Source organism: Trachinotus anak, unplaced genomic scaffold (assembly GCF_046630095.1).
Source record: "Trachinotus anak isolate AG129_WGS33_773 ecotype Australia unplaced genomic scaffold, CSIRO_AGI_Tana_v1 ptg000014l, whole genome shotgun sequence".
Taxonomy (NCBI): domain Eukaryota; kingdom Metazoa; phylum Chordata; class Actinopteri; order Carangiformes; family Carangidae; genus Trachinotus; species Trachinotus anak.
The window spans coordinates 11,974,751-11,993,006 of record NW_027273865.1 but is presented as its reverse complement, the minus strand read 5'-3'; the positions used below and the strand labels follow the sequence as shown (position 1 = coordinate 11,993,006).

The 18,256-nt window shown below is 39.3% G+C and overlaps 1 protein-coding gene across 3 annotated transcripts in view; it reads right to left on the bottom strand.

Moving 5' to 3' along the window:
• LOC139631791 (roundabout homolog 2) overlaps positions 1-18,256 on the bottom strand; it is a 52,182-nt gene that overhangs the window by 17,435 nt on the left and 16,491 nt on the right. For all 3 annotated transcript variants that reach the window (XM_071496339.1, XM_071496341.1, XM_071496340.1), the window contains exons 3-10: positions 13,830-13,987; positions 12,255-12,375; positions 12,019-12,157; positions 10,146-10,273; positions 6,035-6,159; positions 3,116-3,287; positions 2,476-2,681; positions 207-288 (exon numbers count right to left, since the gene is read on the bottom strand). In XM_071496339.1, coding sequence (XP_071352440.1) covers positions 207-288; positions 2,476-2,681; positions 3,116-3,287; positions 6,035-6,159; positions 10,146-10,273; positions 12,019-12,157; positions 12,255-12,375; positions 13,830-13,987 — 1,131 coding nt within the window. The remainder of the gene's footprint in view (positions 1-206; positions 289-2,475; positions 2,682-3,115; positions 3,288-6,034; positions 6,160-10,145; positions 10,274-12,018; positions 12,158-12,254; positions 12,376-13,829; positions 13,988-18,256) is intronic.

Genomic DNA, 18,256 nt, shown 5'->3' with positions numbered 1-18,256 from the left:
CTGTTACAGAAACAGGAAAACAAAACTGTGGGACTACAACAATGGGACCAATGCTGAAACTGTTGTGGATTTTGTTCTATGCGCTGTTTTGAGGAACTTTGGCTACATGAGTGTGTAGCGTCTTGAGCACAGGAGGTGTAGTGTAAGAGTGACAGAGTGTGAAGTGTAACAGAGAGACAGAGTGTGGAGAGTTTGGGTGTAAGTACCTCTGACAGTCAACATCCCACTCCAGCTCGTCTCCCCTGTGGCGCTGGATACCATGCACGTGTACATCCCTGAGTCCGTGTCCTGTCAAAGAGCAGACAACATTTGCAAGCAGTTTTTAATTTTTGAAGGATGTTTTGGATCTATGTAAATGACTGAAAGAATGTATAGAGCAAAATCATGTTTTTACTTATTAGACTCTCGATCTGTGTGGCAGTGTTGGACAGTAAGCAGGTACATTTACTCTAAATACTATACTTAAATACAATTTTGAGGTACTCCACTACACTGCAGAGGGTAATGCTGTACATTAAACCCCTTATGTAACAGCAACAGTCACAAGTTTCTTTACATATTAAAACTGTGAATAATGTACAAAAATGCTGAAGGATATAATCATTTATAGAATAAATTACCCAGTGATATACAAGTGTAGTTAATTAGTTAAAACTAGCTTCACCTCAACCAGCTTTTTTCCTGGAGGGATGTTTGTTATTTTCTACAAATAAGTGGGAAAATGGAAATTTAAGCTCAATTTAAACCCAGTATTTATCCATTATTCATCTAATATTGGAAACTTTATTCTTCATATTTGTTTAAGTGTGTGCTTCCCTGTAGACACATTTCACATTTTGGATGTCCGGCCCACCTTCTGTAATAGTGTAATAGTGTATGCATTAGTGTACAATTACTGGCAGTTAAGGAGCAAAATCATCCTTTTAGAGTCCTGTTCCTGGCCACCTGGACAATATTTGTTTTGTTTTAGCTCTGTTTTTGGTCTCCTCCAACTCCTGAGGGAAATGTCTAGCTTTTTTGCAGCTGAGTGCTCCACAGTGTTCACCAGCTAGTCGCTAACTTCATCTGTTTGAAGTTTGGAGTGGGTTTAGAGCTTCATCACTGGAAACAGCTGCCTGCTGCATCAGGAAACAGCGCTGATGAGAGCAGTGGAACTAAACCAAAAAAGTAATGGGGCATATAACCCAAACAGACTAAAAAAGATGCTGAAACACTTCTCAGAACTGAGGGGAACCACAGTCAGGTGATAATTATCTGTAGTTTTGTCACTATGAATGACAGCATTCATATACAAAAAGTCATTTTTTCTATCATTAATATACAAATATTGAATATAGCAGCTTTAAGCAAATGATCTAAAGGCACTTTTTTGATGTCCACTGTGTGATTTGTCATTATCCTTAAAATTACATGTAATCCATGCATACCTAAATATTTCCCCTCAGTAGTCGCCACATCAGCCTCAGTAGCTCTGAGGCTTCGACAAACCAGACGGCACCGCACCACACTCTACCTACCCTCCTGTTTATGTTATCAACTGTATACACCCACATGCTTCACTGACACTCTTGGTGTTTGCTCCAGCCCTGTCCTGGCTGAGAGCCAGTCTGCTGGAACTATCATCAGACCATATGAGATCATCCACCGCAGTGTTGACCTCTGGCTGACAGACAGCACAGCGTGTGGGCAGGTGAACTTCCTTAAATGACTCCAACTACTGCTGAAATATTGATGGCGGGTAGGGGCATCAGCAGGGTAAATATTTTTAGTCCCTCACTCGTCATCTCCATTTCCTCTCTTTTTTCCCCCTTGTCATCCCCTTGATGCCACACTAATGCATGTCTTCTGTTCCATTGAGCACATTGGCATGGCAGATTTCCCCCGCCTCGGTGGTGCACTGGACCAAATCTTAATGCTCCAAGTTTGCTGAGCACCACCTCTGAGGAACAGGATGAGAGAGGAAGTGAATAAACATAGTCCGGCCAGCAGATTTAATTAAAATGCGGTTTAACAATTTATCATTTATGGCCAGTCAATTAATGAAAATGATGCTGCTTTTGCTCTGTCCTGTGTGCACCCACTGACCTCCAGGTGGGGTTATAGCACAAAGGGGCTGCTGACTGCTCTTTCATCAAAGCAGAACACATTAGCATTTACAAACAAGCACCTTCATTAACATTACAATTACACACTGCATGAGCACATAATTGTGTTGGAGAGATATGCACTACCTTGGAGAGATGAGTCTGTGAAACTCAGTCTCACCTTAATTTCACAAACAAAAACTGACTTCATAATGGAAATAAGAAAAAAATAAATCGTTGCCACATGGGCTGTAGAGAAGGTAAAAGAGGGTCAGAGATCGGACACAAGATTTACAATGGTCTCAGTTTTTCTTTCAGTTTAAGCAAACTCATCCCTTTTCATGCCCTTTCCAATAAATGACACTCACTTAACGCAAACTCCCACACACACCTTTATGTCTGTGATTTGCAAAGTGCCATTATCCATCAAGGTCAGTCGAGGTTTATTTCCCTGAAGTCTCTCGCCATCCTTCTCCCATGAGATCTTCACTGAGGGCCCCCCGATTACACGGCAGTGCAGTTGCGCCGTCGCACCCTGAGATACAGTCTGATTGGCTGGGCCTTGACGAATGATTGGCGGTACACGACCTGAAGGGCCTACCGATTAGAGAGGAGAGGAAACAGAGTATTATGTTAGGGGAGTCACCTCTCCTCGGATTAGCTATACAGTGAAGAAAAGTGCAGAAAAAGATATGTGGAGGACAAGAGGCCTGTGGAAAATGAGATTCTAAAGTTGCAAGCTATTAGAGTTCAAAGGGTGAGAATATTTAGATGCTTAGTAGGCAAACTAAGAAAACAATAGGCTGCATAAAGAGCAAAACAAGAAGAAGCTCCCTGAGTACAAAAACATTATACTTGAAATTCATTGTTCATCTAGCACAGGGTCTCTTCTTTCTTGGTCTTAATGAGCCTTATTGCTGTGCATCCACTAAGTAATTAATATATTTTCCCCTCATTAGCCGTTGGCGCAGAATCAAGAATAAACCTTTCTTTCCCAGGTTCAAACGTGACTATGTGGACTGGAGTCTCACCTCCCTCCACCTCCAGCAGCGCCTTCGTCAACACACTTCCTGCCACACTGATGGCCTGGCAGATGTAGAAACCAGAGTCCTCGGGGTGGACGTCAGTAATGGTCAGCTCTCCACTCATGGAGACAGAGTAACGACCAGACTGTGATGGCGGCTGGCCAGGGAACAACAACATCTAAACACACAAACACACACAACAGGTCATTCATATGACATCAACAATTCATTTACCAGCTGCAATATTTGTGTTTGCTGTCAATTAATCTTGTGATTATCTTCAATTATTCAGTTATTCAATTAAGTCCATAAAATGCCAGTGAAAAATTCCTTTCGCAATTTCCCATAGCTCAAAGCGCCGTCTCCAAATTGCTTGTTTTGTCCAAAACCCAAAAATATTTAATTTGCACTCATATAAAAGAGAAAAAAAATCAACCCAAAATCATGAAAGCGAAATCCTCACATTTGAGAAAATCAAAACAACAAATGCTCATCATTTTTAGACATGGTCCAGACTGAAACATCTCAACTATTGGATTGATATGGCTGTGAAGTTTGGTTCAGAAGTTCATGTTCCATTCAGGATGAACTGTAATATCCTTTGGTTAAAATTTGTCCAATACTTTGGTTTATATACAGAAAGCAAAGTTATTCTGGCCACATATTTGTGTTTCTTGTGGCTCAATATATATCCTGTTCCTCAGCCACAGTCAGGCTCACAGATGCTACTTCCACTTCTGGACCAATGCTGGCACACCCACAGAAAATCTTCCTGGCTGCCAGCCAACACTGGAGGATAACAGCCGGAATCAGTCCAGGTGTGGAAGTATAAGGGCCCGACATAGGTTGGGCCACAAGTTTAATTTTGCTACCTGGTAATTAGCAAATTTAACATCTTAACATGCCTAAAACAGTAAACATTTTACCTGCTAAACATCAGCAAGTTACCACTGTCCTCATAAACATGTTAATATGTTAACATTGAAATGTTAGGCTGTGTGTGAATACAACCTCGGGGCTTCAAAATTGCTGCCAAAATAATTTGATCTACTCCTTAAGTAATAGCCTAATTGTTCCAGCTCTATAGGACACATAACTTTATATTTTTCTGTGCCTAAGGATGCATTTTTTGTTGTTAATCTGGATATTGTTTTTTTTCTTTTTGTTAATTATTTAGTCTGTGAAATGTCAGAAATAGTACAAAATGCTTCCTAATACCCAAGCAGGTGTCTTCAAATTGTTTGTTTGTCCAAATAACAATCCAAAACCCAATAAACAAAAGCAAAATCATGACATTTAAGAAGCGAAGGCAACAACCTTTCTGCCTGTAAATGACTTGAATGTTTAATCAGTTCAATTCAATTCAATCAAACAGTTTTTTGTTGTTGGACTAATTGTTAATACTTTAGGACTAATGAATATTTTCGTTCCTGATTAATCTGAATATCAATTTCCCTGTCTCTGCATATCATTTTTTGTCAATTTTCTAGTATAGAAGACAAAGAAAACCAACAAATATTAAGATTTGAGAAGCTGGCTAATTAATAACTGATTAGCAGAATTGTTGTTGATTAATTCTGGTGATCAACTAATCTGTTAAGTTGCATGTTAATATAATTATCCAGGCCACTTCCCGTCAACCTGTAAACATATCCAAACCAGAGCCTACCGACAGCTCAGTAAGGCTGTAATGCTAACATGCTAACAGTGACAATGCTAATGCTGATGTTAGCAGGTATAATGTTTACCATGTTTACCATATTAGTTTAGCATGTTATCATGCTACTGTAACATTTGCTAGTTACAATTAAACAAAAAAAATACACCTGGACAAATAGAAACCTGAATATGTAACTAATGATACAACAATTGTCTGTACAAAAGATCGTGTGCCAATCCATAGTTGTTGAGATATTTCAGTCTGGACCTCAGAGTAGACTGACAGACCAACAGTGCCACTAGCATGGCAACAACAAAGGTCACAAATGGAAGAGATGTGTTGTTTTGGTGTTTTTGGGATGATGCACACTAACAGACATTTTATAGCTGCTCCATTCTGTTTTTCTGTAAGCTAGATGGATGTGAACAAGGGGGAAGGGATACACATCAATCCATTCAGCCATCCATTTCATTCCTCTAAGAGGCTTAGACGTCAGTGGAGGGACCAAGGTTATAAGGCTACAGATAATCCCCCAAATACAGCAAAAAGCTCCACAAACAGCCAAGGAATGAGTCAACCATCCTGCAGACTGAAGCCTATTCAAAAAATCTGCAGCTGAACTTCCTGCTGGCTCTCCGACGAGCTCCCAAAAACATCTGAAGCTTCTCCTCCAACTCAGTGATCCCAGCTGCTGCTGAGCAACAGGGTATTTATAGTAGGGTACAATGTGGAAGGAGGACAGTGTTTGTCTGCAGGTTTACCCTGAAGATGTAGTTTCCACACCTGGTGTACTTCCTGCCACCCCTCCCTTCTTCTCATCTACCTCTTCATCCCTCCCCCCCGTCCTTGTTCTCTTGCACTGCGGTCGCTAGCGGGAGAAACATGTCTCGCCAACGCACCACAATGCCTTCCAACACTTTGTCTCCACTCATATCTGTGAGCCAAATGCAAATGTGCTGCACTCTCTTGTTCGTCTCTGTCAGGTTTTCACTTGGAAAAAAAGCGTCAGAAAAAGTATGATTAAATCAGACAAAACCTGCTGATGTGAGTCATTCTCGCCTTTAAAACAAAGAATGTGTGAATCTCTACTTATTGATATGATACAGTATAAGTAAGGTTTTAAAAAAAATCACACATAAATGAGTAAGGCTAAGGCTTATTTGAGAGCAAATGTATTCAAAAACAGAAACTTATTGCACCGGATATCTCTGTTGCTGCAGTATTCTCCATTTGAGGATGTCTTGTTCCCTGCTCCAGCCTCTTACCTGGCTGCCCTCTTTCTGCCAGAAGATGGCAGGTGGAGGGTTTCCTGTGGTGCCGCATTGGAAGGTGATGCTTCTCCCTTGTGTAGTAATCTGGTCTCGGGGCTTTGAGGCAATCTGAGGTGGAACTGGAAGAAGGAAAGAAGTGACAGCACCCAGTACAAGAGTGAAAATTCCTGCTCTTTGAATATTCATTTCTTTTTCTTAAGTAAAATTAACAAAGCAACATGTAAAATACCCCATTGCAAGTAAAAGCATTTAAAAGTGCTGAGAGCGAAATGTACTTTAAGTATAGAAAGTTCTCATTCAACAGAAAAGTGTTCCCTGTGACTGATATATTATTCTATATTAAATGTTTAGATGCACTGATGCACTGATGTGAACGCACCACTTTACTGCTGTAGCTGGTTGAGATGGAGATACATTTAACTACTTCATGCACAGGAACATAATGGTCCAGTGGCTCCCAACCTAGGGGCTGGGCCCCTTCAAATGGCCACAAGATAAACCTCAGGGGTCGTTAGATGATAACTTTCTTCTTGTGTCTTTGATGAAACTATTAATAAATCAAAGACGTTTGAAATGTGACAACCAGATATTGTTTTTCTGTGAGAGGTTTTTCTGTGGGAATTACTGCTTTAATCTTTCATAATGTATTTTATAAGCGCATCATAATGTATGTTTTTTAATGTAAAAATCTACAGTAATATCCAAAGTAACCAGTGACATATGTCAGATCCATTTTTGTGATACAAAAAAAATATATATATATTTTGACTCTGAGATGTGGCATTAAAGGATAAAATGGAATAAGATTAGATACTAAAGTACAAGTACGTGAGACTTGTACTTAAGCACTTGAATAAATATGCTTAGTTACCTTCCACCACTACTGATCTGTGTCAACAACGCTCTAATTAGCTCTTAACAAGCAAGATTTAAGAGTTGTCTCTTTAACCTTTTGAGCTTTTTGATCTGTCACTACACTCACATCGCCGTCTCATCTTTAATGAGGGACATCACCTCTGTATCCCCTGAAAAAACTAATCACCACAGTACAAGGCCAGCTCCATCCTGATGACATTTACTCAGTTATTTTGGGAAAGGTCTTGGCAGAGCTGCCAATTTCCAGCTCGGGTCAGATCACAGCCTTATCCACATCATCACATCGCCTCTGTAGATTTACACTGACCACTGCCCTCTACCTCATGTCTGAATAAGTGGCTCACACTTCCCATCAGATGAGGGCCGTCCATAGCCTGGATTCATAATCTACAAATCAGTGCATAGACACAGTTACACACACATTTTTGGCTCGATGAACAAGCAAACTGAGTCATCTGTGTCATGTCTTAATGTTCTCACTGAGAGCATGTTCCCAAACACTGAAGATGTCTCACACCTTCATCATCATCAGAGTGTTTTGATGATGTTTTTTTTTTGTGAATTCTGTTTATTTTGAGAAGCTGTAATGTCATTAAACAAAGCTGTTGCGTTAGTCTCATACACTTGTTGACTTTCAGCATTTGATTTGATTATTTCAGACAGCTCCCAGTCTTTATTTATGATTTCATTTGAATTACAATGTTTGATCATGTGATAAATTCTGTGTTGATAGTTAGCTGGTGTGTAAAACAGCTGCATATGAACAAGTTACATGTAAACAATATTTACCATGTACTATGGGGTCTTGGATGTTTTCCAAGTCTCCCATAAAGAAACAATATGATAAAAATTGGTGCCTCAGGTGAAAAGGATTATCGTTCTCTATAGACTTTGTATCTGATTTACTTTTGGACATTAGCTAATCACCTTGTTCAACACCCTCCCGTACAGGGAGCAGCTGTCTGTTCATCTATGTCACTGAACAGCATCTGTAAACTCCCTTACCTTAAAAAGAAAAAAAAAAAAAAACAACAAAAAAAAAAAAAAAAAAAAGAAACACCAAGTAAGCCTACAAATCTGTGGTGGTGATCATTATAGTCAGTAACAAGGTGTTCTATAAAACTAATTCTGCACAATCTGAAATCTCAGCATATTTCAGTTTCTCAGCACACTGTAATTACTGTGTGAAGCTTTCACTGTGATCATTATTTCATTAACGCCTTTTACATCTTCATTACACCCTGAGCGTAAGACAAAGATGGAAAGCCATCTCACTCTGGTCCCTACACTTATCTATATTACTGTATTTCATAATAAAAGATATGGTACATGGTGGTCCTGTCTGCTGCAACACTGAAAAAGCATAATAAACCTTTAGAAATGTCATTTATATTTACTAAGAAGATTTTCATGCACATCTTGTCCTCTTCATTTTCTGTCAGGGAGTTAGGGTTAGGTGTTCCTTTGGTGGTTAATTTAGCTCCAGCATCCAAACTTCTGTATTACATTTAAGACACCATTTGTAATAAATGAGGCAATGGCAGTTTTCTCGTCATATTGACATTGTTGAAACAAAAATTTTTAAACTTGAAGAGACAAAGGTTGAGTAAAATAAAACAATATATGAATCCAATGATGGACAAAAATTGTAACAATATTGTAATAGTACAATTAACACAAGATTTCACCACTTTTATGACTACTACAACATCTATTACTTAAAGGGGCACTACACACATTTTATATATGAAGGTAAGTAAAGCTGTGAGCAGTAGTAACCAGACTGTATAATGTCTTCTGCAGCTCTGGATGAGCTGGGGGCGTGGAAGAAAGATGTGGTTGTTTAACATCTGTGTGGGCATTAACAAAAAATCCTAAGCAGTTGCATCATGGGAAATGAAGGATCCAGTGTTTGTGGAGTTTAACCCATACTATGGACTAAAATTCAGAATATTTCAGCTGCATCAATTGTGACTATTATTTTTATCCTCTCTGTCTATTATCCACACAAGGTTAGAGAGGAATATTGATTAGATGGATTGGATGGATTGCTACTTTAATAATAACTCTATATTATTCTTCTGCACGTGTGTATCTATCAAAATAGTAGTAATAAGAACAATAGCCCCAATAATAATAGAATTATACTTTATGGTTGAACAATCAGTAATGTAACCTGAGGTCAAACCATGTCCTTATTTAAAGGTGAAGACAAAGACTTCCACTGAGTCGTAATTAAAAGCTGCATTTTACTTCTACTGTAGCTACAAATGAGAGAGGGATTTACATGGTGTCACAATATCCTGACACACTCCCCTCGACACAGCAGATGTGCGTTAGATAGGACTCCTTAATCTGATGTACATTAAGTCACTGTCTGAGGCTTACTTAATGCCTGACTGCAGCAACAGGCATGTTGTCAACATGTCAGTACTTAATGGAAAAACTTATTTACACCATTAGGCATCGATTGTTGGTTTAAAAACCATGATAAATACCAGAGAGAAAAGAGCACTTTTTTTTTTCAAAATAACTGAGCATTACACAAATGTCTTTTTTTTTTTTTTTTACAGAAGAATTAGATGGAAAGTGAACTTACGGAACGGGCCGACTGGAATGATGATAGGGTTTGAAACATGATGGAGAGAGATGGAAAATTAATGAGATGGATGAAATGCCGAGCTACAAAACAAAACTGGTGATAGCATGAAAAATGGAAAAGAGCAAAAAAAAAAAAAAGAAAAAAAGAATAAGAAGAAGCAGAGTGAATGTAAAACTGCTCGGTTTGGATTTCATGAAGTCATCTGAGACAATTTAAACCACGACACACACACAGTGAGAGGAAAGAAGGGCAGAGAGAGCAAGGCGGCGAAGAGGAGAGAGATAAAGAGGCAGGAAGAGAGAGGGAGAGAGTCATGTCTTATTAATACTGGGACTGCTCTCTGGCAGTGAGTTAAAGCACACATCTCCCAAACATCTGTCAAATGGCGTAATCCATACGGGTTAGCATAAGCTCCTGGCAGCACCACTGGACAGGGACTCACAAAGACACACTGATATAAAAACACAGAGCACTGGACATGAAATGGGAACAGACTTTTGTATGAGGCTGTTGCCATGTGACGGTATGTTACCTTATGTATGAGAGCTTTTTATGCATGCCTAAATATGTGCGTGTGTGTGTCTGTGTGTGCGCGCTCATATACAGTATGCATGATGTGTTTCTTACCGTGGACCTGCAACATGGCTGAGGCCTCTGTCTTGCCCACACTGTTCTCAGATGTGCAGGTGTACGTCCCTTCATCCTGCTCTTTCACGCGGAACAAACGGAGGCTGTTGCCGTTGCGAATTTCAAACCTGGGAATGAGAAAAAGAGAGATAATGAAAGATCTAACACAGGAGCATAGCAAAAAATAAAGGGCAGTGCTAATCTACACAAAGTGAGGAAAATCTGCCAGTGGTACAAGATAATATCATCTTTTCTTTCCTTGTCAATCAGCCTGTTGCAAGGATTTTTTTCCAATCAGGTGACATTATCTTGAAATGAGTAGAACAATGTGTCTTGTCTGCCTTAGATATTGCCACCGGTTCCAGGAAGATTCTTGAAACAGTTGAAAATCAATTAGAAAAAAGTGAGATTATCTTGTCTCACTTGATTTTGGATAAATAACATTTTATTTCATAACTGTAGATTAAATAAATGGACTTTGCAGAGAAGAATTATTTAAATAACCAAGTACAGAGAGTTAATTTAGCTGTCTCCATCCTTGCAAGGTATAAAATGAATCAAATCGGTTTAATTCACAATCTTTCATGGACTCATAGAAGAAAAAGATAAAAGAAATAAAGGATAAGAAAAATATAGAAGACAAACATGAAAAACTTGTATGTAATTGTATAAAATTGTCATCATCTCAATTAGCTGTTCTCAAAGTGGACACATAAACTCATAAACTCACCATGACTCTGTTGTATCTTTATTTTGGGCATGTTTTGGCAAAACTGTTCAATACCTACATTTATCCATTAGGTCTCTGATCACAGATATGTGATGTGTGGGCACAGTCACACTTTGCAATCTCACTACGACAGTAAACATCTTTATCTAAGGTTTCTGCAGCATTCATCAAGATCCCTCAAAGACTTTGCATTCATTTAGTAAACATCACAGTTTGTCAGTAATTCTCAGCTGTATATAACATTAAGTGATTAGCATATGTAAGTAATTAGTTATATATGAATTTTACGTCATGTCACAGGTCTAGAACACTCTGAGCAAAATGACCTTTTTACAGTGTAGTGTTAGCACAGCGAAATCAACAAATGAGATTTAACATGCTCAGTAGTGAGCTTCAGAGATGATTGTAGGCAGATTTTGTTTCCTTTGGACAGAGCTAGTCCTAGCTGCTTCTCTTTGTTTCCAGTCTTTATGCTAAGCTAAGCTAACCAGCTGCTGGCTGTAGCTTTAAACCTCAGAACTACATCAATCCTTGTTACATTTAATTATCACCAAACTATTCTTTTAGGTATTAAATCTCATGTCTGTGTCAGCACCGTGATGGGACAATATACTCAAACACACTAAACCATCTGATTTATTATAACAAAGAGCAAATGATGGAACTTCAGCTTGATGTACAATGTATAAAAGCATTTTCTATCCCACATACATAGTATGATTATTTGCTGTAATTTATAAGCGATTAGTTCTATGCAAGTATTATTTTTGGAGTTTTACAGTTTTATATATATATTTAGAGTAATGTAATGTTGAAAAGGGAAATAATGTAATTATTTAATAGGCTTAGCTACATATACATTATATTGAGTTTAGATGGAAAAAAAACAATGAAACTGGTCACAGGAGGATTCTGCCAACTAATGAATCCTCTTTGGTTGCTTCCATTTATGAATTTATATTAGCATAGACAGACATGAATTAATGAACAATTACTCCGCACAGATTTTCTGGGTCACATTTGCTAATAATCCAACACACAACTCATCTCTGGTTTAGCTGTTTCTCATTCAGCCCCACAAGATGCTGTATGTGCATCACTAGCCTGACTCCCTGTCTGTGCTCATGTCCGTGACTCTCTCACCTCCCGCGGGGAAGCTCTCCTTCTTCTCGACGCCATCGCACAGTGGGAGCAGGATCTCCGTGGACCTCACACAGGAAGTCGACAGTCTCTTCCTCCATGACCACCTGGTTCACCGGCCTTCGTACCAACACAGGACGCTCTGCAGTAGGAGAGAGAGCTTCAAACATGTCCAGCTTATGCTCCATAAAAGATGTGACACTGCTGCGCAAACATTTACTGCATGAATATTAACTCACCGTACACCACCAGCTCTGCAGGATCGCTGTCTCTCTCTCCAACCATATTTGTGCCCACACAGACGTACATGCCAGCATCGCTCTTTCTGGTGTGAGAGATCATCAGTTTGCCCCCACGCATCTGAAAAACAGCATAGTGACGGCTTCAGTGTTCAGGGTATCCCAAATGAAGACACCTGGTAGATACAACTTTTGGATGCCATTGCACTGTTAGAAATCATTAATCCTTTAGTCAAAGCACTGTATGAGTCATTGTTGTGTACTTTTGTAAAGAGGTGGAATGTAAGGACATTTACTCAAGTATCAAGGTGTTTGCACTAAACTGGAATATTTTCATTTTATGCTAATTTATAGCCTGCGTCTACTCCACTACAGCTCAGAGGGAAATATTTTACTTTTGACTTTTATTTCACAGCTGTAATTACTAGTTACTTTGAAGATTAAGATTTTACACACAAAGTATATGATTGCCTGATATATTATTACCAATAAACTACATAAATTAGCTCCACCTACACCCAACACAGCAGTAATATGCTGTTTGTTCTTTAATGCATCAGTAACAATGAACCTATGATGTGATATTTAGTACTGTGACACTCACAGGGACCAATATTCTGCATGGAGTACTTCTTAATTATTTCATTTTTGGTGAATGCAGTATTTCTACTTGTAATGGAGTATTTGTGTAGTGTGGTGATGTTTGTTTTACTTTAAGTAAAAGAGCTAAATAATATGAAGAGTGCCAGAAACCACCAGAGACTGTGTCCATCTGTTGATTTTACACTTGACAGGAGGGAACAAATGGAGCAGCAGAATCAGAGAGATTTTACCAGTCTAGAGAAAACCAACTGCATGAATTATGGGCTATTGAAACATTGATTGATTTAAAAAAAAAAAAGCTATAACTTGGTAAAAAAACAAAAAACAAAAATGGGGCACTGTAGATTTTAGCAAATATTACTCAAATAGGAGTAAATAATGCATTTGTTGAGGACTATTTTCAGCCATGGATTCATCCAGATTTGGTGCTATAGTATTTACAGCAGCAGAACAATGTATGTGGGATCAGCTCACAGCAGTTGTGTTCATTTTAAAAAAGGAACATGTCACCCAGTGCAATAGTATAGTTCAATGATGTAATTTTAATAGTCTGTGTCTCCAGCACACAGAAAAAAAAACTATGTTTGGCTACGCAGATAATACTTGCTACTATAGGTTTAACTCATTGTTAGTTTTGGTTTTTTTCCATTGGAGTTATTAATAATGACAAAAACACAGAATATCATGAGACCTACTGTGTTAAATGTCACACTCTTTTGTTCAGTGGCACAAAAACAATGTAGTAGTTTCGTACTTCATTTCATACAGCTTTACCCAGAATGCTGCATTTAGACATATACTGTGGGTTATATTTGAAAATGTTGGGATATCAACTACAATTTAACATGAAGTTAACGACAACATGGGCTTGTAAAGCTGGGTCCAGCAAGGTTCAAAAACTCTCTTTGTATTTGCTCATTATTTTAAAAAGGACACATGAGAGCCTTTGCTCAGTGTTTTTGTTAAACTCACAGAGATGCGTTCATCCTTGGTGTTGACTCGGACGTTGTTGCGTTTCCAGGACACGGTTGGTTCGGGGTGTCCACGTGGAGGCACACACTCTAACACAGCAGGCTCACCAGCAGCCACCACCACATCGCTCGGGGCCTGCCGGAAATCATCTCTCAGGACTAGGATGAAAACACAAAGAAATCTAATTAGCTTCAGAAGCCCTGTCTGTCTGATGCATTTAAAACAAAGGCTGGAAATCAGACCCACAGGTCGGCGAGCAGCAGCACAGACAGATGACCAGCTATCATCAAAAGAAACACCAATTTGTCTTGGAAATCATCTAGGCGTGTTATTTGACTGAACCTTCTTCTTGCTGACAGTTGGATGAAAACACGCTTATTGGGAGAATAGCGATTATTGTGTTTGCATGTGCATGACTGCTCAAATCCCTGGCAACATCCTCGTTAGACTGTGCTCTTTTTTAATGTTTTCCCAGGCCTGTGTCCTATTCTGCTGTCTCTCCTGTCAGAGCAGATGAATAATGCACATCTCTCAGTCCAACACGGAGTAAACAAATAACAGTGCATTCATAATTTAGCTCATGTGTGAGTGGAAAAAATGGCCTCTGCATTAATGAAAGGATTGTCTCTTTGATTCCAAATGCTATCTTGCAAATCGGCAGCACAGCTCTGAAGCAAATGAAAACAGCACTGAACGAGCAAAGCCAATCCCTGCGTCAACCCTGAGGTTTGCACTCCCGCCACCCTGTGGATGACGACAGGATGAGAAGTTTGACACAGCAACCTTTGATATCTTCTAATCTTTTCTTCTGATTGACACATGAAAGCCTCAGCGTGAACTGTGAACTGGAGACTTCTCATGAGACCTCGTGTACAATGGAAACTCATACTCGGATGCTGACAGGCTCACATTTTCAAACACACACATACACACACGAGCAGCTTCAGTCGTCATGTCGGACCACATCCTGTTGCCTCCAGACTCTTTTTTTTTCCCAGCCAAAGTGTATCATTGCAGCATCATCAATCAACGAATCTCCTTTTACACTTTTGTTAATATTTTAGCGATCTTTCACAGATGCAAGGATAAATGATCATCTGCTTTTCTGTCAATCTATGATCCGTGGCAACAAATTAAACATTAAACCTTCTCACGCAATCCTCAGTCATCAACTGAACGATAACTAAACCCCGACCCGAAAAAGCAATTATCCAATCACAGTTTAAAAGCCATAATTAGACCCAACAGGCCTGTCAAGTCAAGAGTTTTGAGGCTAATGTCTTTTTTTATATTCTCCAAAACCAGAAATTTAAGGGAAAAAAATCTAATGGAATGGATCAAACTGCGTGTTTATCTGTTTTAATTTAAGTGGCAAATGTTAACATGCCCAGCTAACTAGCTTACTACCTGTTGTAGTAACCTTTCTGAATCTTCATCATTCTTCATCCAAAATACATGTCTTTTGTAAAAGTGTTTGAAGATACAAATACTAACACATAAACCTATTCTACTTGCATGTTTTTCTACATACCCATTTTCCTGTTTACAAAATCTAGGATGCATACACAGCAAAGGGAGAAAATAAGTCACTGTAAAGTCACAATAGCTTCATTAGGAACATCACCCATTATCTGTGATCAAGCGGTGGAGAAAAGTGCAGAGTGCAGAATTTTAATTAAACTGTAACTATTTAGCTGTAATAATGGGGCTAACAATACATGTGCTTTTCTTTATTTCTATTTCGAAAAGAATCACCAAGTGGTGGGGGTGTCTACCTAGCACACAATTTTAACCTCAGAATTAGGTTCAATTCATGTACGCAACCACTGGGGGCATATTAAAGACACTTTTCAGGTTTCTTTGTCGGCAGGAAATATTAAAAGTCAGCTAGAGACAAAGTTTTCCACAAGTTGCAGAATTACCGCCAGCTTACACTGGCTATAGTTGATCAAATTTTACTTGTGACAGTTCACTTTTTAGTCAGCAAAATGTCTGCTTTGCTTTATTTCTGTTAATGATTCTTATTTCTCTTGTTAAATCACAGACCCATAGGTTAAAATTACTACTTATTTCAAACATTATCATTTGAGCTGCACATTCACTGTGCTAGAACAGAAGCCTTGATAAGTGTAGCAAGAGTAACTAGCAAACAGTGGTGTAATCTCAGTTAGTCTCATTAGGATTTGTGACATGACTGTAATCCACCTTAAATCAATTTAACTAAGCACTTAGTTCTAAGCCAATTACTCTGAGTACATATAACTAAATCTATGCCACATTAATTATCCACCAGTTCATTGAGACAGGTCCGTGTCAACATGGCAGACCTGGCCTTTAATACATTATATTCACACCCACTAGGCTTGAATAAAATCTCATCTGAAGTGACTTTATCACAGCTATTTAAAGAAGACGGAAAATCCTTCCTCACTTTCATTTGATGGCCATGATTGTCTTGGGTAAATGGCTATGAATAATCTAAAACTTAGTGAGGTGGCAGACAGTTTTCTTCCAGGTCTGAATTGGCTATCAGTCAATTCATACATCATTTGGCCTTTTCTTTAACTCCCTCGATCACACACTTCTTGCCTTCTTAAACTAAACTTTATTGAAATGAAGTGGAAGTTTACTCTTTACCGGGGGGAGGAAAATGGGATTTTTTTCTTTTTCGTTTTTTAATGCCCTGACATTTAGGGTGAGGAGAAGTGAGAATACTCTACAAAAAGAACACTCATTCAGAACTTCTAACCTCTTTGACATTATTAAATTTCTCATTATGCTGCAGTGATATTTTAATTGTTAATCATAGTCAAACACTGTAATACATCTCAGGGAGAAGGTGATTATGTGACATTGGAGGAGCTGACCAGAGGTTTGTTGGGAGCTTCTACGCAGCGTAGACGTCTCCCACTGAGAAGTAACACACCCTAAAGATCCTCACAAAACAGGACAATTAAGAGCCTTTGCAGGAGCTATAATAAAGACATGGGTAGACGAAAACCAGTAAAGGCACTCACCCTGCTCTCAAAGGTCTGTTCACCAAATTACACCGACCCTGTTCACTTGGCTGCCTGTTTCAAATGCTTCGCAGAGCTGACGGGCTAATTGAAAGCACTGCATTATTTCTAGACCCCCGTCTGTAAGGCCTGGTTAGATGGGCGCACAGAGACCTTTGTTTCACTGCCATGGTGACTGAAGTGAAAAAGTTATGGGCAGAGAGCTAATCCCTGAAATGCACACACATACACCCACAGATACACAGACACACACACATGCACGCACACACCTTTAGCATTTGAAACCCAGAGTCCCCAGGCTCAGACTCTCAGAAAGTGGGACATTTGAGGGTTGAAACACATGCAAGAGAGCAGAATATATCCCCAAACACTGCGCAACATGAGCTCCAAAATTTACTTTGAAGTTGTGTTCGAGTTAATGTGATCCTTCCTTGCTCCGACTTTAAAGCCCGCCATGCCAAACAGAGTTTCGCACGGATGTTTGTATGTGATGGTGATCAACAAATCTCCTCAGAAACCCCAACCCCCCAGTGAGGGGCCACTGTCCCTAACTTTTTTTTCTCAGACATAACACAACCAGCTCTGCCAAATAATCTCCTAAACCAGGCTCCACGCTCTCGCTTCCATCCGTCCACACTGGGCTCAGACAGGCAGCGTGGTTACTGCAGGGCAGCTGAGGTTTGACCCCGCCTCTGTTGAGACAAATCCTCACAGCGCCCAAGGCACTTCCTGTGAGCTTAAATAATGGCAATGTAGGGCTAAATGACTTTCAGCAGTTTCATCATTATTTCTGTGGGCGCTTTTCCGAGAGTGCCCATTCATTTTCATAACTTTAATATTACAGGGATATACAGATTAGGAGATTTAAACCCCCCAACTGAGAATATTCATCACTTGATTTTTAAGTGACATTTATCTCTAGTGTTTAGTAGAGAGGAGCTGCAGAAAGGCCATCTGTTGTGTTTGTGGGAAAATGAACACAGGGTGTAAAAGAGATTAATCACCAGAAAATTGCATGTATTGTACTAGCACTTTGTATTGCATATATAGGGCTGATTAATGTTGTTCACAGTGCTTTTCTTTTTTTTTGCTAATTGATTGTGACTTAGCTGAAAATCAAGCAGCCACAGGGCAAATTACTTAACAGTTCACAGATCATTTGCATACCCAGCAAGTTGAAAGAAACATGACGGCTGAGTGTGACTGACAGGATGGGGGAAAAAAAGCTTTTGTGCTGAACTTGAGGTGACAGTGAGTGCGGGGAGCAGACAGTGTGGGCCGGACAGATGTGTTAACAGTTACCAAGCTCGGTGTTTTCACGGTTGACAGGTAGGTGGCTGGACGGGGAGGTTAAAGGACAGCGGAAGTGCTCATTTTTAGGAGACTGAGACAACCCAGAGTCTGGCTCCT